Below are 24168 nucleotides of genomic sequence, written 5' to 3' on the forward strand. Positions count from 1 at the left end.
ACTCTGTGCTTCAAAAGGCTGTTCCCCATGACACACTCCCGAGACAAACATTGGCTGTGCCTGATGGACCATCAACTCGGTGAAAGATGCTGTTTGGCCTGCCTGACCTCAACCAAGTCTTGCAGACTGGCACATTCCAAGGTCCCAGGACTACATGCTGAGGGATGCATTACTAGTTGGGGTACAGCTACTGTCAAGGTGCAGTGGGAAGACACCGCCATCCGAGGTGTTTCTGCCAAAGTTAAATGGGGGCCTGTTCAGTTATTGGGTCCTCGGTGCCTCAAATATATGTGAATATAGTCTTGTATAAGTAAGAAATGCCTTGGGTTTGTTTTGTTGGATACAGACAAATTTGAATGCTTGTTTCTCCTTATGTTATTGTATAGAACAGAACTGCTTTAGTGAGTACACACATTAAAGATGTTTTTATGGATAAAAGTTTTTTTTAAATAAAAGACTTCATGGTAGGTGAGAGAGCAGCTCCCTGGCCCCCTGGGATTATGGAGATTTACCTTGATGTGCTGGTCATGTTGTCAGTGACTACATCAGAAAGGCAGTGCCAGAAAATGGCCAAAAAAAAATTGGGACCTGGAAATTGCACGGAAAACAACAAATGCTGGAGATCACAGCAGGTCAGACAGCATCCATGGAGAGAGCAAGCTAACATCTGGAGTCTGGGTGACTCTTCATCAAAGCTGAAGTGAAGTGATCTCCAGCACTTGTCATCAGTGACAAAAACAGGCATGGCACAGACTCAGAATAGCACCAGTACAAACACCACTAGATGGAGACCGAGCAGTCTCATTCAGCAAAGTCCAGCACAGTCCTCACAGATCGAAGAATGAACAGGAAAGGAAATTTATTGAGAAGGAGACATTGAACATCCCAAGCTGTATGAAATGTGGAGGACAGAAGGCAAATTCACAAGTGATGCAAAGAATATGATATATTCAGGAGGAGAAGGAAGGGCACATGACTTGGGGGGAACAATGTGTGTAGAAGTAGATACTCCTTACGAGTGAACACCCAGCCGAGGATGGTAGAGTTAAAAAATTAATCGAGCAGGCGAGTGGCAAGAGCTATAAAATGAGCTATCATAGTGTTTGCTCAGAGGTATATGAGCAGTATTGTTAGAGATTGGAGAGGTGATAAAGAAGTAGGGGGTCTAATTTGAATTTGGGTTGGGGATGTGGGCGAGGCCAATAACTGGTAGGAGTTTTGCAGAAGATTGGGATTCATGCTAACATGTTTGAGTTTTAACTATCCAGGAAGAAGATATATGTGGAAAATGCATCCTGATGGTGGTACAAACAGCAGCTACCTTTACCTTGCAATATCTGGCATTCCTTTCCACTGCTCAGTCTCAATGGAACTGAATGTATGTTTCTGTGAAAAAAGGTGATTGCTGCCTTCTCTGAGCACCAACCCAGGATGAGTTTCTAGCCCAAGATATTTACAGTCAACCGACACACTTCAAACTGTGTGCAGTTCTGGCCGTCCAGTTAGAGGAAGGATATTACTCAACTGGTGAGGGTTCATAAAAGATTTACCAAGATGTTGCTGGGAATCAAGTGACTGATATATAAAAATAGACTGGAAAGGCTGGGACTTTTGTTTGCACTGGAGCCTAAAAGATTGAGAGATGACCTTATTGAGGTTTATAAAATCATGAGGGGCATAGATAAGGTGATTGACAAGGGTCTTTTCCCCAGGGTAGGGGAGTTCAAAACTAGGGGGCATATTTTAAGAGGAAAAGGATTTAAAAAGAACAATGAGGAATCAACTTTTTTTTAAACCAGAGAGTGAATCATGTGTGGAATGAACTGCCAGAGGAAGTGGCGGATGCAGCTACAGTTACAACAAATAAAAGACTTTTGGATAAGTTCATGAACAGGAAAGGTTTGGAGGGATATGGACTAAGTGCAGGCAGGTAGGAAGGACTGGTTTCGTTTGGGAACATGGTCAGTATGGACCAAAGGGTCTGTTTTCGCGTTGTATGGCTATGCCTATGACTGTAGGTGGTCACGGCAGTGAGTTGCTGACTAGAAGGAAGAAGGTGTTGGAATACGGGAATTGGAACACAGTCAGCTGTAATGTGAATCTAGGAGAATGGAACAGGGTCCTCACAGGAAGCAAGACATGAGTAAGTGTCATCAGGGCAGTGGGTAGGAGTGTGTGGGATTATGGTGAATAATGGCCAATGACCTTGCCCCAGAAATGGAGGAAGGCAAAGGTTTGGAAGTGAGCTGTTGTCCAAAGACTCCTGTGGGGAGGCTGATGTGTTAACAGCAAGGGAAAGGATGACCAGACTCTACTTGGAGATTATGGGGTGTAATGATCTATCCCTTTCCTACACAGAGGTAGAAGAATGCCCAGTGCCCGTGGATCGCTATTCGAGTACAACTCAAAATTTTTAGGAAAGATAACTGGACGAGAATTTATTTTAAGAATGCAATGGAAGAATAATGAGGGAGAACGCATCTAAACTTTGGAAACTGAGGATGGCTTAGAATTCGCGACGTCCTGCCATGACTCTGTTGTAAATGTGCTTTAATTACAATCATCTCTCCCCCTCACCCGCGCCCCCCACCCCCCGCCACCCATCCTACGCACTGCCCTCGGGTTGATCGACCTTGTCCGCCGACTCCCTGCTGATAGTCATTGACAAAAATTGCACAACATTGCTGACATATACTGGCCCTCCTGTCAATGCTGTAGTGCGCGGCTCACTGATATGCAAACCTCTTGAATCTCTCCCCTGGCTTTGGTTATATCCTAAAATGTTTATAATCGAGTTTCACGTTCGAAATGTGACGTCTGAACGCTAGCGGCCTCTGCAAACCGCCCCACTTTAAAAACGCAACTATGTCAACAGGGGTGCAATAAAAGCATTACTCTGGATGAAATGTGATTTATTTTTAAAGAAAGGTGGAAAGGATCTGAAGAAGAATGTTGAAGGATATGCTTCTGCCAACATGCCCCATAGCTTGTGGCAGACAGACAACGGCATCTGGCCGAAGATACAGAGAATTGATACATTGAAATGGAACCCCTTGTCGGTTTTACCGCTCTTTAGTTTAGAAACTCTAAGAACTATACAATCATGAATCGATTTCCTTTACATTTGAAAAAAAAGCTCATTTTAAAGCCTTACAATTTCCCTTTAAGACCCAACATTTTCTTCATTTACAAGCCTCGATAACTTCAGCTAAAATATCGGTAAACAAAATTAAATAACTAACGTTAGCAAACAGCAGAGCCGATAGATACATCGGGAGCTCCTCTGTGTCCAATGCAGCTAATATACAAAATGGGAGAACGAACGGAACGTGAGGCAGAAATCCACAAAAAAGATCGATATTTTAACAGCAACCGATTTAGTACAAGTAAAATGTAACAACGTTATCTGCTTTAAAGGACACAAACTGGTTTGGAGTCCAAAATGCAAAAGTGTCGGTTTTTAGAAACAAAACAAATCTCCTGTGAGAGCAAACCTGATTTAGGGTGAAAGACTCGAGCGCCTTCAAGTTGAAGAGACGCCGAAACGTGATCACACATTGTCTGCGGTTACATTTCAAGCCAGTCGGAAATTTATAACAAAGTAAACAGGCGCTGAGAAAGTCCTCTTTCTTTAAAAAAATAAAATGACTTGCGATGTTGGATATCCGCAAGAAAAGGCAGAAAGTTAATTTCTGATCGGTAAGTTTACTGCAGGTTGTTTCGGGTGCTGAGGTTGTCCTCTCGGATTCTGTGTTCACGGTGAAGAGCGGCTCTGCCAATGCTCAAGGGGGCGATCCCGAGTAGCAGCAGCTTTGCATGTTATTACTCGTGATACACAGCGAATACCAGGCAGAGAGCGAACAGCGAGTCGTTCTGGAAGCAGACTTCTGCGTACGTGTCCACAGTGGGACTCCACACTGCTCTGCTAGAACAGCACAGACCCGAAGCTGTGGTCGCCCCAAGGACCACGTAGCAGACGATCTTGTACCTCTCGTAGCCCAGGGCTTTCACCGCCTTCTTCACACACTCAGCCAGCTCCACTGCTGCCAGAGCCGAGCCGTGTGGCTCGTACTTGGCATCTTTCAGCCTGGCCTCTAGGACGGGCCGAATGGCAACCCGCGCCTCTTCGGCCGAGAAAGTCCTGGCAGCTCGGGGCACGTACAGGATCGTGGCGGCGCTGCTGGCGCCGCCCCTGGGGCTGGGGCAGGGTTTCGGGCGCTGCTTCTGGCCCAGCCGCTCGGTTTTCTCTCGCCTCTTTTCCTTGCTGTTCTGGGCCAGGCTCCAGTTCCTGTGCAGTTCGCTGGCCCCTCCAGGCGAAGCCCATCCCTGGGATAGGTGACCGCACCAGCCCCGGGCCAAACGCACTACCTGCAAACTGCTTGGTTTCTTCAGTCGCTCAGCCTCCCCGATGCCGCAACTTCTCATTTTCGCTTCAGCGTGTGGCGGGGAAAACACTGACGTCTCTCTCCCTTTAGTTTCGCTGGTACGAGCTCATATCCCTGATACCGTGAGGCGGGGGCGGGGAACTGAACTGAACTGAACCTGAGGGGATGTCAGGGGAGCTCAGCTGTGAGCCGCATCTGCAACCGAAGTGGGAAGGTGGGATATTTGAATTCAGAAGGAAGCTAGCCAGGGGGAGGCGGAATGAGAAAATAAATTGCGTTACCTGGTGCTCATCATACTGTATACAAGCGACCCCGTCCCCGCTCTTTCAGCCCAAACGTTAACCCGTTTTCAACCCAGTTACAGCCTTCCAAATACAACTGTCAGTTTTAAATAAAACTGAATACCAAATTTGATAATTTTTCGAACCAACATGCCCAGAGCTCTGAGGCAGCTATGATTTGAACTCGGATTTTCTGGTCCAGAGTGAGAGACACGTCCAAGTCAGACCATGGGTAGGAATCCAATTACCCTATCCCAGCCACAAAGCTTCTTTTATTTTAACTACCTGTAGGGACGTCTCATGGCGTACAACATAAGGATGTCCCACAAAGTTCAAGGATTGAATAGATTTGGGTTGAGCTAAGGGAATTTAAAAAAAAAGAGGTGCAATTACACGGTTCAAGATCACTCATTCTTGGAGAGAATGTACAGAAACAAATCTGAAACGAAGTTAGGTGCAAACATCATACAGTAGTTATAACAGGGGACTTTAATTACCCATTATATAGATGGAGATAATGGTAAGGTACAGGGAGGGTCAGACATTTCTCGACTGTGTTGAGGAGAATTTCCTACAGCAGGATGTAATCAGTCCAACAAGAAAGGAAGCACTGCCAGACCTGGCTCTTTGGAATGAGGCAGGCCACTTAGATCAAGTGGCAGTGGAACATCATTTAGGGGACAGTGATCATTTTTTCATAAGGTTCAGGATGATGGTGAAAAATAACAACAAACTGACTTTAACGGAGCAAGAGCAGAGCTTTGCTAAATAGATTGTAACTGAAGATTAATGGAAAACATTTGCTGACAAATGGGCTATCTTCAAAAAGGAGATGTAATGAACACAATTAAGATTATTCCCTCAAGAGGAAGAAGTGGAGCAAACAATCCATAGGTCCCTGGATGGAAAATTGTGTTTATGGTAGTGTCAGGTAGAAAATACAATTGAGAACCAAGTTGAATACAGAAGGTTCTGACAGGATGTGTAAAAGGAAATAAAAGCAGCAAGGAGGGATTCTGAGTAGTGACATAATGTAACTTAATGGGAATCCCTAAAGTCTTCTATGAAGCATTTCAACTGTTAAAGGCTGATAAAATGGGCAGCAGGGCTAATTAGGGACCAAAAGTGGCATTTATGCACAGAAGCTTATGGCAGAGCTATGAAGTAATCACATTGCATTAGTCTCAGAAGGGTTTAAAATTGATAAGGAATAGCCATCGGAGAAACTGTCAATACTTAAAAATTGATAAAGTACCAGGAGTGAATGAAATGCACCCAAGACTATCCAAGGAAATGATGTGCAAATTGCAGAGGCACTGACAATAATCTTCCAAGCTTCGTTCATTTCACATAGTGCCAGAGGATTGGAGAATTTCCAGAAACAGTAGAATATCTGAAGATTGGTAAGTTTTTAAGAATACAGCAAAAATGGACAGGAAACTGATAAGGAAAGGAAGAACAGGACATGCATGCAATCTAACAAATAAAACATAAAAAATGGACTGTAAACTCTGCTATAGATACAAAAAAGATTTAGCTAAGTCAAATGTAGGTCTATTACAGACAGAGACAGGAAACTTTATAATGGGGAATAGAGAAATGACTGAGAATCGAAATGATCACTTGCTGTCTGTATTCACTATAGAAGATACAATAAACTTGCCAGAACTACAGATCCAAGTGGCTAGAAAGGAGGACGAGTTGGAAGAAATTAATCAGACAATTGTACTGGAGTAATTAATAATGTTGAAAGTTAAGTCCCTGGTACGTTATGTTCTACATCCTGGAGTGCTAAAGGAAATGGCTATAGAGATAGCTGATGCATTGGTGAATATCTTCCAAAATTCTATAGAGGGATTCCGGTGGATGTAAAAGCAACAAATGTCACCCCCCACCAACTTAAAAAGGGGGTAAGAGAGAATTAAGGGAATTTTAGACCTGTTAGCCTTACAACAGGAGGAGGAAAAATGTTAGAATCTATTTTAAAGACTGTGATAAATGTACATTTGAATAATAATGATCTGATTGGGCATAGTCAGTCTAGATTTGCAAATGGGAAATCATGTTTGATTAACTCGGGATTTTCTTTGACGATGTTATCAACAGAAGTGATAAATGAGAATCAATGGACATAATGTACTTGGATTTTCTGAAGGCTTTCAATAAGGTTCCCATAGGTTAGAAAAGTTAAACACATGGGTTTGGAGATAATATACTGCCATAGCCTGACTAGTGGGGGAACCATAAGGATAAGTATTTGAGCCCCAGCTGTTCATAATATATATCAATGACTTCGAAATGGGAATGAAATGTAATATTTCCAAATTTGCGGACAATACAAAGCTAAACAGGAATGTATGTTGACAGGAAAAGTGCAAAGCAACTTCAGGAGGTTTTGAACACATTTAATGGTTGGCAAGAACATGGCAGATGGAATTTAATATTAAGAATTATGAAATTATCACAACGGCAGGAAGAACAGATGTGCAGAGTGTTTCTCAAATGGTAAGAAGTAGGACCTAGGTGTCCTTATCAACAAGTCACTGAAGGCTAACATGCAGGTGCAGCAAGCTATAAGAAAGGTTAATAGACTACGTTCCTTCTAATATTTCTTGCTGCTGCGTGGATCTCCGAGGTCCGAGTGCAACTGTGGCTTCCAGAATCAGAAGTCAATGTGTCTGCACACCAATGGTGTGCATGAAACTTCCAAGTGGCTGACAAGCTTAGAGCGAACATTGCTAATGGAATATTAGCACTGATTACACGAGGATTTGACTACAGGAATAATGAAATCTTGTTGGTAAGCCTGGTTAGAGTTAACCTGGAGTGCTGTGTGCAGCTTTAGTCGTCTTAATTCAGGAAGGATATTATTGCCAAAAGGGAGTGTAATGGTAGTTCATTAGATTTGTTCCTGTGATGGCGGGACTGTCCTATGAAGAGTAAGAATGGAAACTGAGCCTGTATTATCTCGAGTTTTGACGAACGAGCAGTGATCTCACTGAAATCAACAAAATACTTAAAGGGATAGCGAGGGCAGAGACAAATATAGGCTTTACCCTGGTCGAGGAATCCAGAACCAAGGGGCACAATATAACATACAGGGGATGCCACTTAGAACAGAGATGAGGAGCAATGTTTTTACTTAGACTGTTGCGAATCTTTGGAATTCCCGTGTCCAGAGTTGTAGAAGCTCAGTCATGAGCATTTTTATGGTAGAAATTGACAGATTTTTAACTAACAATGGTGTATATGTTATGATAGGTGTAAAGGCATCGAAGGTTTCAATCTGCCATGATCAGAATATATAGCAGACAAAGGCTGGACATGGTTGCATGGCCCACTCTTGATCCCACGTAAGCAAGGAAGTTGGGCTGAACTTTCACAAAGCACTGGTTGGATCTCAGCTGCAATATTCTTGCCAAAACTTTAGGAGCAAGGTCAACATCTAGAGTAGGTGCAGAGGAAACTTACTAGAATAATACCAGACATAGAAGACTTCAATTACATAAAAAGCCGTGAGAAACGGAAGGCAAATGGTTGGCCTATGTTTCAAAGGGAATTAAGTATGAAAGTAGAAAGGTCTTGCTAAAATTGTATGAGGCACCAGTCAGACCACAGCTGAATTGACTGTGAACTATTCTGACGGACAGATGGATGGATATACTGATATTTGGGGCAGTCCAGAAGAAGGTTCACTGGGTTGATACCAGATATGGAGGGACTGCATTATGAGGAGACATTAAATAGGTTGACTTGTGCGCAACAGAGGAAAGAAGAATTGAGAGGAGACATGACAGCGTATGTATGGAGAGTTGTGGCATAGTTGAGGACCAGAAAGCATAATATCAGAATATGGGATTGCCTATTTAAGACAGAGAGGAGGAGGAATTGCTTCTCTCAATAGATAGTGAATCTGTAGAATTCCTAAACACAAACAGCCATCTAGGCCATTGAGTATATTCAAGGCTGAAATAGATTACTAATCATTAAGGAAATCAGTGGTTATGGGAGAAAAGGCAGGAAAGTGGAGTTGAGGGTTATCAGATCAGCCATGATCTTACTGAATGGCAGAATGGACTCAATGGGCCACATGGCCTACTTCAGTTTCTTGTTTCATAGTCTTAAAGCAAAAAAGATTAAGAGATTTGCTAAACCTATTTAACATTTTGAAGGATTTTAATAGGTTAAAGAAGGAGAAACTATTTCCAGATGATAGAACATTACAGCGCAGTACAGGCCCTTCGGCCCTCGATGTTGCGCCAACCTGTGAAACTACTCTGAAGCCCATCTAACCTACACCATTCCATTATCGTCCATATGGTTATCCAATGACCATTTAAATGCCCTTAAAGTTGGCGAGTCTATTACTGTTGCAGGCAGGGCATTCCACACCCTTACTATTCTCTGAGCAAAGAACCTATGCCTGACATCTGTCCTATATCTATCACCCCTCAATTTAAAGCTATGACCCATCATGCTAGCCATCACCATCCCAGTAAAAAGGCTCTCACTGTCCACCCTATCTAATCCTCTGATCATCTTGAATGTCTGTATTAAGTCACCTCTTAACCTTCTCTCTAACAAAAGCAGCCTAAAGTCCCTCAGCCTTTCCTCACAAGACCTTCCCTCCATACCAGGCAACATCCTGGTAAATCTCTTCTGCACCCTTTCCAATGCTTCCACATCCTTCCTATAATGCGGCGACCAGAACTGTACACAATACTCCAAGTGTGGCCGCACCAGAGTTTTGTACAGCTGCAAGATGACCTCATAGCGTGGCTCCGAAACTCAATCCCTCTACCAATAAAACCTAAACACACCATATGCCTTCTTAACAATGCTATCAACCTGCGTGGCAACTTTCAAGGATCTATGCACTTGGACACCAAGATGTCTCGGCTCATCCACACTACCTGGTAATCAACCATAGGACTCAAATTTGACATAATTTTTAAGGCAATTGCCAGAAAAATGAAGATTCCATATGGTAAAATGCTTATTTGGTTTAAGATCTGGAATGCACTGAAAGCTTGGTGGATGCATATTTAACAACTTTGCAAAATAAATTCAAAGAAGTGTGAAAAAAACTGCAGTGTCAACAACAAGAAGCAGGGAAGTGTGACTAATTGGATAATTCTTTTAAAGAGCGGGCCGACACAACAAGTTGAAAAGCTTCCTTAGAGACAGTAAGAACTGCCGATGTTGGAGTCCGATGAAACAAGGTGTCGAGGTGGAGGAACACAGTAAGCCAGGCAGCATCAGAAGAGCAGAAAAGCTGACTTTTCGGGTCGGGACCCTTCTTCAGAAAGCTTTCTGAAGGAGGGTCCTGACCCAAAAAGTCAGTTTTCCTGCTCGTCTGATGTTGACTGGCCTGCTGTATTCCTCCACCTTGACACCTTGTTATATGAAAAGCTTCCTTCCTAGCTATACTACTTAATAATTTTAAGAAAAGCAAGGGTTTGTGTTTTGCAGTTGGATTGAACAGACACTCAAGCTGTGGTAATTTCTCACCAGGTTGTTTCAAAATCTCAAGTACTTGGGCTCCTGGTACAGGTACCCAACCGACTGGTAAAAAGGGAGAGAAAAGTTTATTTCCTCTTTTTGAAGATATCAACTGCTAGTGTGCAGGTTACCTAAAAATGGAATGGGAAACAAGTGAGACAAAAGTGACAGAGGGAGAAGACTCTTTTAGTATCAAACATAACTCCAGAATGGACAGCATAAACTCAAGATACCACAAATGATATAATAATTATTCTGTCTCTGTCTCCTAAAGCCAATAGTGACATTTAAAGTTTTTGTATGTTGCATTTAAGTAACTAGTTATAGATTTCACAGCACATTGCTAAACGTAATCTTTAGTTTATAGTACAATACTGGGCTTTATGTACACTTGTTATTCAGATGAAATGATGTACATTTTGATAGCATTTCAGCTTCAATACTGGAAAAAAAGGCAACAGATTGGAACAAAAACACAACTGTTCATGGAAACAAATGATGCACAATGAAAGAGCTTTGATACCTGAAGAAATCTTAGTGAAATACATGAAGTTAGTAAAAATAGAAGTCACATCCAAAGCAAATTGGAATTTACAAATATATTTCTCCTTCCAAAATCTCAAAGCAATTATGTAAATATTCTTCCATCAAATAATCTCGAAACCTGTTAGTACAGCGCAAGTTATACCTTTTATAAAGTGTTACAAAATTAAAGCCTCCTGCAGAAGCTGTTGTTTCACAGTAAATATTTATTGTGACCAATCTTTTAAAAGATCAGAACAATTATATATCGTAGATAGTTTACACATGATATTTCGGCTTTAAATTAATGTTGGAATATAATGTTTCTCAATGAATCAGAACCTGGAAATCATCAGTTAAATAAAACTATATGAAAGCTTCGAGCACCGAGTAGTGTTTCTGCACCAAAATGTAACCAATAACATTAGGCCTGCTTAAAAGTACAAATTATTAACATGCCATTGTTCTGAACATTTCTAATATCCCACAATCGGTTGTAAAACTTCTGCAGCCATCGTGTAACAGAAGCAACAAATGTATTCTGAAAGCTTATAGAAGGCTTCAGTGCTTGGAGGCACAGGGATAATAAACAAATTAGACTGCAAACCGTTTTGATTGAATTATGGCATGTGTTTATACAGTTAAAGCTAGATGCTATAATACTAACTTTTCACAACAACCTTACCATTTTTGTTTTTGGTGGGCAGGGGAGACTTGGAGAGAGTTTAAAGGAAGAGGAAGTAGAGAAGATGTTTAATGCAAACTTCACCCTGCAAGAATTACACCCCTTCCATCATTTGCTTTAATAAAAGAACCAAAATCTGACCTCTACTAAATATAAACCACTGCTTTACACAAGTCACTGTTCAGAAAGAAAAAAAAACCAAAACAAAAGACCATGGCAGCATTTATAAATCAATTTGAAATAAAACCTATTACTCTTGAAAGTGGTCTGTTGAACTAAGTTGTTGTTTATCAATGACCTTTTTTTACTTTAGGTCTAGCAGCATGGATGCAGGATTCTCCAAGTAGGATTTCCAAAGGTTTGAAAATCGGGCCATTGTGGCTCCATCAATAATCCGGTGATCAGCTGACCAGCTTACATTCATGATTTGAGCCTTGATTACTTCACCTCTATCATTAAATCGTGGCAGGACCTAAAGCATTAAACATCTCAATTAGACGTGTGTAAAACAATCGGAAATTATTAGCTAATATTTGCATTGCACAATCACAAGAATAATTATACCAAATTACACACCTGTATCTTTCCAATAGCTCCAATAGCTACTTCTGGAGGTAGTATCACAGGTTTAGCATAAGTGCCACCAATCTACAAACACACAGATACAGCACAGTAAACATCACTGAAGCATTCCACATTCTAAAACTTACTTTACAATTAAACAAAAGAAACTGCATTGTCAGTTGAACAGTGGAGATTGAACTGGTTATCCAACTGGCAATGAGTCAATGTCACTGTGCACACAGGCATCATAAATGTTATCAGTATAGGTCCAGCATATTACATACAGTACCCACAGCTAGTTGCAACTTATGGGTATACAATTTAATATAATTACTAACAGGTAAAATTCATTGGATGGATCTGTTGGCTTTATAATCACTTTGTGATCCAGTCACCACATTGATTTTAACTTGTGAGCAGGAATGGCAACATTATACTAAACTAACGAGCAGAAGAGTAAACAAAATTTTAATTGAATGATTCATTTGATTACACCAGTCAAATTTTAAAGACTACATTAATAATGAGGATTAAAATGTAAAAAAAACCCAATGCTCATGTAACTAAAAATTTTACTCAAGACCAAAAGGTAATGAGCGTAAATGCCAGGGCTGCCCAACTTGCCAGCCTGGTTTTGTTTGGTGGATAAGAAGAACAGAAGCAGTCAGCTGAATGAAGTACTGCATAAATACGAGATCCCTGCAGCAGAGAATGAAGAACCAATGAGAATCATAAGGCTCAATCTAAACTTCCTGCAAATTTAAAATCAACAGTGGGTATGACTAAGGAATTGAGGGAAACAAAATTGATATATTAAGACGTTTTGTTTGATAGAAAGGCTTATATGTAGCGTTTAAAAAAGGATTTAAACTCTAACTAATTAAATTAAGTGATATCTCATTGTTTGCCAATCGTGTGGAGCACACTCAATCTAAAACGATATAGTGCTCATTCAATGTTTTTATAAGGACGACACATGCTAATATCTGCCATGTCCATCACTTTCTCACTGTTCACTCGTATCAAGATGAAAATTGCATAAAGCAATCCTTCCAATCTCCATTGTACAAGTGATAAATAAAACAGCCAGACAAAATTAACTGCAACACTGTAATTTCAACATGGGATTTAATGATTACTAACCAGCTTCACTTCCCTGTTTGTACATCAGGTTGTGAGCACAATGTAATTCTATCGTAATAACTGTTCAGGCACCATTCATCCTAGATTCAGCTCAGTATTTAGCCCTATTCACATGCCCATGTTACTTCAATACTTGAGAAACTGCTTTGCATGACAAAATCGATAATCTTGATATTAGGTTTAAAAGACAGATTTGCAGTATAGCCTCAAATAGCCAGTTGGAAAAATATCAGAAAGCGTGTGTGTGTAAAGAATATACTTGGAAGTTTTGTTAAACAAATCTACAGTTCAAATTTTATTTTCTTGGGGTGAACGACATCAGGAACATGAGATGAAAAATTTTCGGCTCAACTCTCAGCAATTCAAAACAGGAAACAGAACAAAAAAAAACACACAAAAATACATGCATTACACCAAGAGCATCTCTTACAGCAGCACCTCTGTAGTAGCTCAAGTATGGCTGATACATTAATTACTTGTACAGAACAATGGGTTCCTAATGGAGATTGTTTACCAGCAACAAGTTTAATGCTGCTTTAAACGTACATCACACTAGACTAATAAATGGGTAGCCTCCAGGCTAGATTTGAACCTGAATTAAGTCTGATAAGTAGAAATACACATACAATATTGTTTTAATTTAGTTACATGTCAAATTATATAAATTAAGTTAGTCATATTATTTATCAGCTGCAGTTAAATTTTATCCTTTTACCTCTGAATCGTATACAAGTTAATGTCTCTCACAGCACTCTAATATTGTCTTATGCATTCTTGCAGTGGATGGCAGAACTCATTACTTGAATCATTCCTTATTTGGTTTAGAATTCAAATGACTAACACTTTTTTCAAGCAAGTGACATGACAGAAGGCTGCAGTCAGAGAAAACTGCTGAGAACACGGATCTTGTGATGGCAGCGGGGTATCCGAAGGTCAGTAATAATAACAAATCACATTCTTACAGAAACTATATCTGTTTTATACTTCAAATATCTGTCAAAAATGTGGTATTAATTAATAAATAAATAATAATTACTATTAGTAGCATTAATAATTAATACTAAATATTAGTATATGTGGTGGATTATTAGAAAGCAAACGAAAGGCAAAGACATAGGAAGCCTCTGTAAAGAAACTGTATTTTACTGACCGTGCCAATGTTGGAAAGAGTGAATGTCCCTCCAGTGAGGTCATTTGTCCCCAGCTGATTAGCAGAGCCCAAAGTCTGCAGCCGGTTTAATTCTGCTGCAATCTCAAAGACACTAAGGACCTGAACATTCTTAACAACTGGAACAATCAGACCTTGCTGCGTATCCATAGCAATACCTATGTTGTGGGAAGCCTAGTCAAAAATATAAGTGTCAGAAGTAAGCCAAATAAATATTTCACAAATTACACACATGCAATTGAAGTAACTCTCATTCAAGACTGTTAACATTTTCTTCACCACAGTAAGAATTTGCTGTTAATTTATTAAGTTAAAGTTATTTATCAGTCACTTGTTTTATCATAACAGTCCGTCACACCTTAGCAGGTGCAATACAGGAGTGAATGCTTCTGTTGGGCCTGGTACTTGGAATCGAAGAACACAACAGCACCTCACTGGATTTAACCATTCAAGCCTTACAAATAAACTCATGCCACATTTTTACTAAAGACCTTCACTCAAGAAGCAGGAATTGTTTATATAGAGACAGCAAGAACTGCAGATGCTGGAGTCAGAGTTGATACAGTGTGGAGTTGGAGGAATGCAGCAGGTCAGGCAGCATCAGAGCAGCAGGAAAGTTGACATTTTGGGCCTAGACCCTTCATCATGACTGGGAAGGGAGAAGGGAGCTGAGAAATAAATAGAGGTAAGAAGGGTGGGATGTCCCCGAGTGAAACACTCCATCTTGGGAGCAGATACGGCAAAAGTGGAGGATTTAGGAGTAACGGATCGCATTTTTGCAGGACAATGGGTGAGAGGAGGTGTAGTCAAGGTAGCTGTGGGAGTCGGTGCGTTTGAAATAGAAGTCAGTGCTGAGATGGTTACCAGATATGGAGACAGAGAGGCCCAGGAAGGGGAGGAAGGTGTCAGAAGTGGTCCAGGTGAATTTGAGGTTGGAGTGAAAGGCATTAGTAAAGTTGACAAACTGTTCAAGGTCTTCATGGGAGCATGAGACAGCACCGATACAGTCATCAATGTAGTGGAGAAAGAGGTGTGTGGGATGGCGCTGGTGTAGCAGCAGACGAGGGACTGTTCAACATACCTAAAGAAGAAGCAGGCAGAGCTCAGAACCACAGAGGTACCCACAGCCACCCCTTTGGTTTGTAGGAAGAGGGAGGAGTTAAAGGAAAAATTGTTAGTGGGAAGGACAAGTTCTGTTAAGCAGATGAGGGTGTCAGTGGGGGTGGACTGGTTACGCCTGTGGGAGAGGAAGAAGTGGAGGGTTTTTAGGCCATCTGTGTTGGGGATACATGTATACAGAGACTGGATGTTCATGGTGAAGGTGAGGTTTTGGGTGCCAGGGAATTGAAAGTCCTGGAGGAGGTGGAGGGCGTGGGTAGTATCCTGAATGTAGGTTGGGAGTTCCTGGACCAGGGTGGAAAAGATAGAGTCAAGATAAGGGGAAATGAATTCAGTGGGGCAGAAGCAAGCAGAGACAATGGGTCAACCGGGGCAGTTGGGTTTGTGGACTTTGGGAGGGAGAAAGACATTACCATGGTACAAAGTCATCCACAATGTGGAAAACATGCTGCAAAACTTGGGGATACCTAGTTTGCATGCAGCTGACCATTCTACTGCATTTTCTTTATAGACAATATTGAAATCTACTTTGTCACCTTCTTTAAAATTAGCACAGTGACTTCAGGAGTAAAACTTATCTGCTATTCTGCAGCTGTCAGTGGACTCTAAAGAGTTTTCCCACACTTTACTGCATTTTGACTTACATATTCAAAATGTCATTCTCTATCTAAGGAATAAGACTCAAAGCGATGTTATAAAGAATCACAAGAAAAATGCCTCTGACATTCACCATGTACTAACAATGATTTAAATCACAGAATTCCTACAGTGCTGAAAAAGGCCTTTTGGCCCATCAAGTCTGCACCGATCCTCCAAACAGCATCCTTCCCCCCGACCCTATCCTTGTGAGCCAGTAATTACCATAGCTAATCCACCTAGCAGGCACATCCCTGGACACTACAGGACAAATCAACATGGCCAATCCACCTAACTCCTGCTCATCTTTGGACTGTGGGAGGAAACTGGACCATCAAGAGGAAATGCACGCAGACATGGGGAGAATGTGCAAACTCCACACAGACATTCACCCAAGGAATCAAACCCATACCTCTAGTGCTGTGAGGCGACAATGCTAACCACTGAACTAGCATGTCACCAGATTTATACTGAAGCATCCAACTGCTGGAGAAAAGCTGCTGAGAAGTGTACGTATCATATTTTGCAAATTATACTGATGCTGTAACACTCACAGGAAGAACACATAATAGCTATACAGAATTTGGATTTATTTGTCATTTTTCATAATATGCATGAAATTCTAAATTACCGTATAGCCAAATGAACCACCTTCGAAACCTCATCTTAATATGGAAAAATATGTTGCAGTCTTGTTATGCACAACAAAGTCCTACTAACTGCAGTGATACAATAACTAAAATAATGTATTTTTGATTGTACTTTTTGAGAGATAAAAGTTGGCTAATGCAGAGGAAAACTCACTTCTCATCTATAACTAATGGTGTAGGACTTTGTTTATTTACACTTTGAACTGTGTTGCATTCCCTGGTTACCTTATTGTACTCTTGTATGAGTCTAACTTACACTTGTAAAATTTAGCCTGATCTTGTTCATACATTTAATCTCTCATTTAAGCCAGATTATTCCCTCGTCTATGTGATATTGCCACCTCCCCAAAAATAAACAAGAGAGTGTTGTTTGATATTAAGTTTAGCCCAGCAGAGGTACTCAAGTGAAATCATTCTGCCACAAAACAGAGCACCAAAACCCTGGCAATGACATTGCAATAATTCTGCAACAAAGGATGCAATTGATGGTTGAGACACAAATCAATGAAATGCAGCATTTAGGATACACTAAATGCAAAAATCAAACAGAATCTATGTTTACTGTCATCATCTCATCCCTAAAGCCCAGCAAGCAGTTCTAACAAGAAAGGGGAGGCACAATGGCTCAGTGATTAGCACTGCTGCCTCACAGCACCAGGGATTCGGGTTCAATTCCAGCCTTGGGCAACTGTCCGTGTGGAGTCTGCATGTTCTCCCCATGTCTGCGTGGGTTTTCTCCGGGTGCTCCAGTCTCCTCCCACAGTCCAAAGATGCGCAGGTTAGTTGGATTGGCCATGCTAAACTGTCCGTAGTGTTCAGGGATGTGTAGATTAGGTGGGTTACAAGGGACTGGTCTGGGTGGGAGACTCTGAGGTTCGATGTGGACCTGTTGGGCCAAAGAACCTGTTTCCACACTGTAGGGTTTCTATGACTTATAAAGCTGAGCTTGCTAAAAGAAGTATGTGATAGTCAAATTCATCTTTAGTTCTCAAGAGAACCACTGGTTACAGATTGCTTTGGGCAATGATTAGAAGAAGAATTTCTAGGGAGCAGATTTTATTGATACTACTCTGTGATTGATATTAATGAGAAAAGCAATTTTGCTGTTCCTGACCAGCATGGGTAAATTTGCAATCCATACTCATGAACTAGACTCCCCCTGCAACCTGTACAGATGGTGACAGAATTAAAAACAATACTGCATTTAAAATAAAATGATCCCTAAAAAGCCAAACAAAGAAAAGTACTTCAGATGCAGGACTGAAATTCCTGTGTAAGCTTACTGACATTGGACAAGACTTAACAAAATGTTAATGACACATTGAGAACTATATAACATTCTGACATCAAAATTAAAATTGCAAGTTGAATGTGACTAGCTCTATCTTTCTGGTCAGATTTCAAGAAATCTGTATATTTAGTTTTCGAGGATGTACAATGGTTAGGCACTAGCAGCAGACTGTATAATGAAAGTTAAACAGTGTAGCTATGGATATAAAACTATTTCTGTTACTTAATCATTAACTTAGAAGAAAACACACCACAGGGCCTTGTTAGATTAATTATTTAAGGAATATGTTATCGGATCCAAAAATTGAAATCACAATGTGTTCTTCTATGAGAATACTGCATGTCTAAATTCAGATGAAGTTGTCCAAATACAACTCTGAACCTTGTTTGCCATTGTTAGTTTACAAGTAATTGTTCTTTAATGTAATAAAGTTGAGCACAGAATGTACCCAAAAAGTACATACACATGAGAGTCTGAAATTTTATTTAACAGTTTTGGTGAAGGGAAATTCAAAATTCTTCAGGTATAAATTTTACTGCTGAACTAAATCATGTCACATTAATCAAACTAAGTTATAGACAAATTAGCAGAAATCATTTATCTCTGGAAATAACTGTAACTGTTTAAGGTTTATTAATATTTAGAGAATCCACAAAAGTGAGCTGTTTTTCTTAATAGTCATTTTTCAGCTTCATGTGTGACAATTATATAGTTTCCTTACCTTATAAGTTACAAATTGGCAGTTTTCATCCAAAGAAGCATTTAGGATAGGATATTGTAGCAAACCCAAAGATGCTGCCTATTAAAATCAAGCACAAAACCAATTCAATGGATTACATTTATTCAATTTTAGAAGCCACTTTTTTTAAAATCTTTAAATAAATGAAATGGATTGTACTTCAAATGACTGCTTCTCACATTTTCATATTTGTCTAAAGGCATAAAAATAAAATCAGCTATCCCAAATCATTTACCACTGGGTCGGTAATTGTTTCAAATAGTTTGACTAAAATATTCGGTGCACATTACAGAGGTATTACAACTAATAACTGTCACTTTTTACACATTTAAAGACTGAAATTTGAAACATATTATTTTTTGTGCAATCTCCTGTGAAACTCGTCATACTGTTAAGAACATGTTTCCTGTTGTTGTAAATTGCCATGGAAACATTTCCCTTTGAATTCTACAACTAACATTTATTTGTAGATGCAGGTCATTAAGTACAGGGAATTTTGGATTTTTCTCTCTGAACTACGCAAAAAACATCTATCCATCAAGAGACACGTCAGGCACAAATTCAACTACCAAGTACATGTAAGTGTTGAAACTTTGATGAATGGGATTGAAAGCCTTCAATAACAGAAACAAACAAAAGCAAATATAAAGAAATTAGAAGAAAAAAAAATTTCCAAGCAACAACCAACACACGCTATTCAGCAGATGTGAAGAGAGAAGATTTGCACTGAATTGTCCCAGTGGATTAAAACTCAACACTGCAACTTTCAGTTCATATGAAGTTCTTATTTTCAAGTGTTTTTAAATGCAAACACCTTTAAAATGCAAATTTCAGCTTTGACTGCAGTCAACATTCTGATTTATTTTGTTCTTCCCACCTTCAGAAAGAATGGCATGAAAGAGAGCTTGATCCCTCGATCTTCAGTCACAACTTTTAGCTCTTTCCGTAGCTTCACAAGACGAGTTAAATCCACTTCATCACAGTAGCCAAAATGAGGAATTTTCAGAGCAGCAGTCATGGTCTTTACCATAGATTTCTGGATCCCTGTAGTCAAAAAATATCCAAGCTGTTTCCTGACTATTACGTTTTGTAAAATTTGTGTACATAATATTTAAGAATAAGATCATTCCACGGATTTAGTTGTTGATATGTTACAGGTTTACAATGAGAAGATTCTTATCTAACTAGTTCATATATGAATTTTCATGGCTGAAATTGATTTACATGGATTGTTGGCTGCAGCCAAACAGAATCTTTGAAAATGTCTTGCACCTTCTGCCCTTCATGTTTTAATGATTTCCCCATGCCAATCTCTACATACTCTCCAGGGGGAGTATCCCATGGTTCTGGAACTGGCTGCTTGAAAACTTGCCACAGCAGCTTGTGCTTTTTCACCTATTTAACCTAGAAAAAATGGGTAGAACGAACATACAACAAACCTTCAACCACTGTTTTCAGCAGTAGCAATGATGTGAGAAATCCCCATAAAAGAAACAGTAGATAATTCTTCGCTTAGTGTCACTTTCTGGCATACTGAACAAATATTTCAATGCAACTGCCACTGTATCTATCCAGATCATCAACTTTTAAAAATCACAATTAAACTTAATGAATAATTTATGACATTTACAACACATTACCTTTAACTGGTTCAGTTTGATCTTTTCCCGTAAATGCCAAAGTTGGAGTTATTGTTTTAGGAGCTGGTGGCATCCCTTTAGGTTTTGATTGAACTGGTTCCGGTGGCGGTGGACTAATCTCCGGTGACGGTGGTAAAATGGCCCCAGTTTGTTTAGCTAAGTAGTTCAGAATGTCCTCTTTCAGGATTCGTTCGTCTTTCCCAGTCCCAACCACTTCACTTAGCTTTATCTGAATTAAAATAAAATACACTAAATATTTGTAATTAAGCTGCATAATATAGATAGATTACGAAGTTACTTACTAACTGGTCAGTGGCATTCTAACAGATGCTGTCACAGAGGAGGGTCACAAATTTGATGCCACTCTGCTCTACGCATCCCAAGTTTTAAGCAAAGCAAAGTCAGAAATTGCCCAAAGGCTTGATAATAAAACTGAAATCATGAAATAGAAAGGGAAGCAGGAGAATGGACAAATTCTGGCTAAGGGATATAAAATAAAACATGGTAATGAATTGCTGGCTTTCAGACTTGAGTAGGTCTACATTATCTTAGCAGTCGAGGTTTCAACAGATATCATGGGGAGGCACTGGGTCATCAGTCATTGGCAGGGAATGGAGGGAAAGGAGTTGAGCATGTCTCATTCGGTAGTTCTTCAACACCAACGCATCAATCCCCACTCGTTCAACCTCCATCCTTGAACCCTTGCTTTGTGCGTCTCCCAATACTGCCCTCTCCATCTGCACCTTATTCAACATTCTGATCTTCCCCTCCTTTCAAATCCACCCCAATACCTCCAATTCCAAATCTTCCCCCATTGAGTGAATTGGTGGAAAAAAACAGGATTCTTAAAACAAAACCAAAAACCCTATTCAGAACTGAAAACAAAAATGCTGGAAATATCCGCAGGTCAGGCAGCATCTATGGAGTGACAGGAAGTCAATGTTTTGAGTCTAGATAATTATTCATCAGAGCTGATATGAACTGACGTGACTTCACAATTTGGGGAGATCTGACTAAGCATTTAGTACTAGGTTTCTGCCATATGTTAATAGCTTAGGGTACGGAGCATTGCTTTGAAATTTACAGATGACTGAAAACTTGTAAGTAATTTAAGCAGTGAACAACTATTTGAATTTATATAGAACCAGCAACAAATTGAACATTCCAGGGTGCTTCAACACAATGTTATAAAGTAAACTCTGACACTGAGTCCTGTCAGGTAATATTGTGACAGATGACCAAAAGCTTGGTCAAAGTGGTAGACTCCAAGAAAGTTTTCAACTGAGGAAAGACAAGTAAGAGGATAGGCTTAGGGTAACAGTTCCAAAACTTAGGCCTAGACTTCTGAAAGAAATCAAAAATGGAGCAATTCAGATCGAAGACACTCAAGAGACCAGAATCAAAATTTTAATATCTCACAGGGTTGTGAGAATGGAGCAGAGTGTAGCGACTGGGAGGGATTCCAGGCTTTGGAGGGATTGGAAAACCAGAATTAGAATTTTAAAAGTTGGAAAATTACCTGAATGGGAGCCAGCGCAGGTCAGGGAGCCCATGGGGTGATGGGTGATTAGAATGAAGGACAAGGTTGCAGAGTTTCAGATGACCTTGAGTTTGTAAAATGTGGGAAGCCAGTCAGGAATGAACTGGAGTAATAAAGTCTAGAGGTAATAAAGGCATGAATGAGAATTTCAGCAGGTGAGAGGAGTTAAATTGGATAATATTACAGAGGTGGACAGTGAACCAACTTTTTAGTTTTAGACAGTTGTCAAAGAGAAGGATGGAGTCAATAGATAGGGAATAGAGTTTGCAAAGAGAACTTAATATAATAGCTTCAGTTTTCCCTGCATTTAATTGCAGGAAATTTGTGTCTGTGCAGAAGCCATCTGATAATGTAGTAACATTGGAAGAGTCGAGAGAGGTAGAGATGAGCCTTGTGTGTGTACACGTAAAAACTAAAGCTGCATTTTAGATAAAATTGCATACAGATGAGAAAGAAAGGACCCAGGATTGATCTTTAGAGGAAAACCATGAGAAGTAACAGATTTCAAAAAGACTTAGTACAGGCTGATAGAATGGGTGACTGCAATGTGAAATATGATTCACTTTGGTAGGAAAAATGAGAAGGATAATACATGCTAAATAGTACAACTCTAAAGAGGGTACAATAACAAAGACACTTGGAGGAGATGGTGCACAAATCTTTGAAATGGCAGGACAGATTATTAAACAAACTGTAATTCAAAGTGTATAAGTGCATGTATCGAGTACAATAGCCAGTAAGTTATTGAAATAAAACATCCGTTTAGTCCCAACTGAAGTAGTATGTCCAGTTACAGGCACTACACATTAGGTGGTGGCAATGGAGAGGTATGAAGACATTTACTCAAATAGTTCTAGGGCTAAGTGATTTGTTCTATACTGGATACGGTGGAGAGGCTGACATTGTACTCCTCTGATCATCGAAACTCAAGCAGAGATTCGACAGTGCTGTTTAAAATCGTGAACTGAGTAAAAAGTCAATAGTCAGAAATTTAAAGTGACTGGCCAATGATGCAGAGATGACATGAGACACAAGATTTAGAATTCACCACTTGAAAGGGTGGTGGATAAAGATTCAATAAGAGCCTTCAAAAGGGCATTGGAGAATTTTTTTAAAAAAATGATAGAACAGGATATGGGGGCAAGTGCGGGAATGGGACAAATTTAAAAACTCTTTCAAAGAGCTGGAGCAGATTCAGTTGGCTGAATGGCGATCTCGTATGCATTCAATGATTCTGTGACATTAATTTCCTTTACAAAATATTACTAACCTATGGTTTCCTTCCAGAATCTTCTATTCTAATGAAGCTAAGCTGAGCTACAACTTGGGCTTCAAATGTTACAATGAAACACCAAGAAACCGTCACCATTCAATGGGATCTCTATGAAGCCAAGAGATTTAATGGCAGTAAGAATTGAATGCGAACAATGATAACCTGTAAATCACCTTAGTTACAGTACAAAAACTTCTCATACAACAATCAGATAAACTGGACTCGTTGAATAAGAACCTAAACACTATTGTTTGGATCTGTTCAATGTGTGGTATCTTCTCAAACACTGACATTGCACTATTTAAAATCTTTTAGCATCCATGGCAACGTTTGCATTAAGCTGATGCATTTCTGTAGGTTGTTTTTCTTTTACAAAGAAGAGCACTGACAGCAAATAACATTGTATGCTTAATATACAATCTTAAATCAAAAACCTTTTGCTGTATCCTAGAAACCTGAAAACCTTTCAAAAACAAGTATGTCATTTTAATCCAGCAACAGAAGTGAACCAGCCTTTTAGTGGCTGATAACAGGATAAGCAAGGGCCAGCTTAGCAAGAAAATGTCTCAAAACCCACATTGTTCTCCATAGCGAGTCGGCGTACAGCTGGTGTTGCCAATATTTTCTGCCCTTTTATTTCCTGGTGCGTGTGTTCCTCATTCAACACTGCAGGAGCTTCAACAACATCTTGTTCTGGTACAACATCTGCAATAAAAACACACAAAAAATAACAATATTAGTTTGCTGCGAAAACTAAGAGAAACTTAGCTTATATTTTTGACTTGGTCCATAGAATGATTCCTCCTGTGCAGTGCCAGACTACATATCTTTACTGATGGCTGTGCAGACATTGAAATACAAAATGTATCTGAAAGAGACTGCTGAAAAAATGACAAAATTTACTGTCAGTTAAAACATGGCACAAATGAAATGAATTACAATATTTGTACATGCTATCATTATGAATTAAGATCTTACAAGCTGTAAAGTGACCACACTGCATTTTCCCTCATGGGGCTTGGGGTATTAA

At 39.8% G+C, this 24168-nt stretch overlaps 2 protein-coding genes across 3 annotated transcripts in view; both read right to left on the reverse strand.

Moving 5' to 3' along the window:
- Positions 1-2895: 2895 nt before the first annotated feature.
- On the reverse strand, positions 2896-4697 carry LOC125456555 (dynein light chain Tctex-type protein 2B). The gene has a single exon (XM_048539789.2). The coding sequence runs from the start codon at positions 4423-4425 to the stop codon at positions 3823-3825; it is 603 nt and encodes a 200-aa protein (XP_048395746.1). The 5' UTR covers positions 4426-4697; the 3' UTR covers positions 2896-3822.
- A 5641-nt stretch (positions 4698-10338) lies between these two features.
- The window catches only part of dbt (dihydrolipoamide branched chain transacylase E2), a 47394-nt gene continuing 33564 nt past the window's right edge, over positions 10339-24168 (reverse strand). For both annotated transcript variants that reach the window (XM_048539879.1, XM_048539881.2), the window contains 7 exons: positions 23716-23843; positions 20326-20554; positions 19563-19729; positions 18668-18745; positions 14233-14424; positions 11952-12023; positions 10339-11847 (listed from right to left, as the gene is read on the reverse strand). In XM_048539879.1, coding sequence (XP_048395836.1) covers positions 11680-11847; positions 11952-12023; positions 14233-14424; positions 18668-18745; positions 19563-19729; positions 20326-20554; positions 23716-23843 — 1034 coding nt within the window. In that variant the 3' untranslated portion in view covers positions 10339-11679. The remainder of the gene's footprint in view (positions 11848-11951; positions 12024-14232; positions 14425-18667; positions 18746-19562; positions 19730-20325; positions 20555-23715; positions 23844-24168) is intronic.

Source organism: Stegostoma tigrinum, chromosome 8 (assembly GCF_030684315.1).
Source record: "Stegostoma tigrinum isolate sSteTig4 chromosome 8, sSteTig4.hap1, whole genome shotgun sequence".
NCBI lineage: Eukaryota > Metazoa > Chordata > Chondrichthyes > Orectolobiformes > Stegostomatidae > Stegostoma > Stegostoma tigrinum.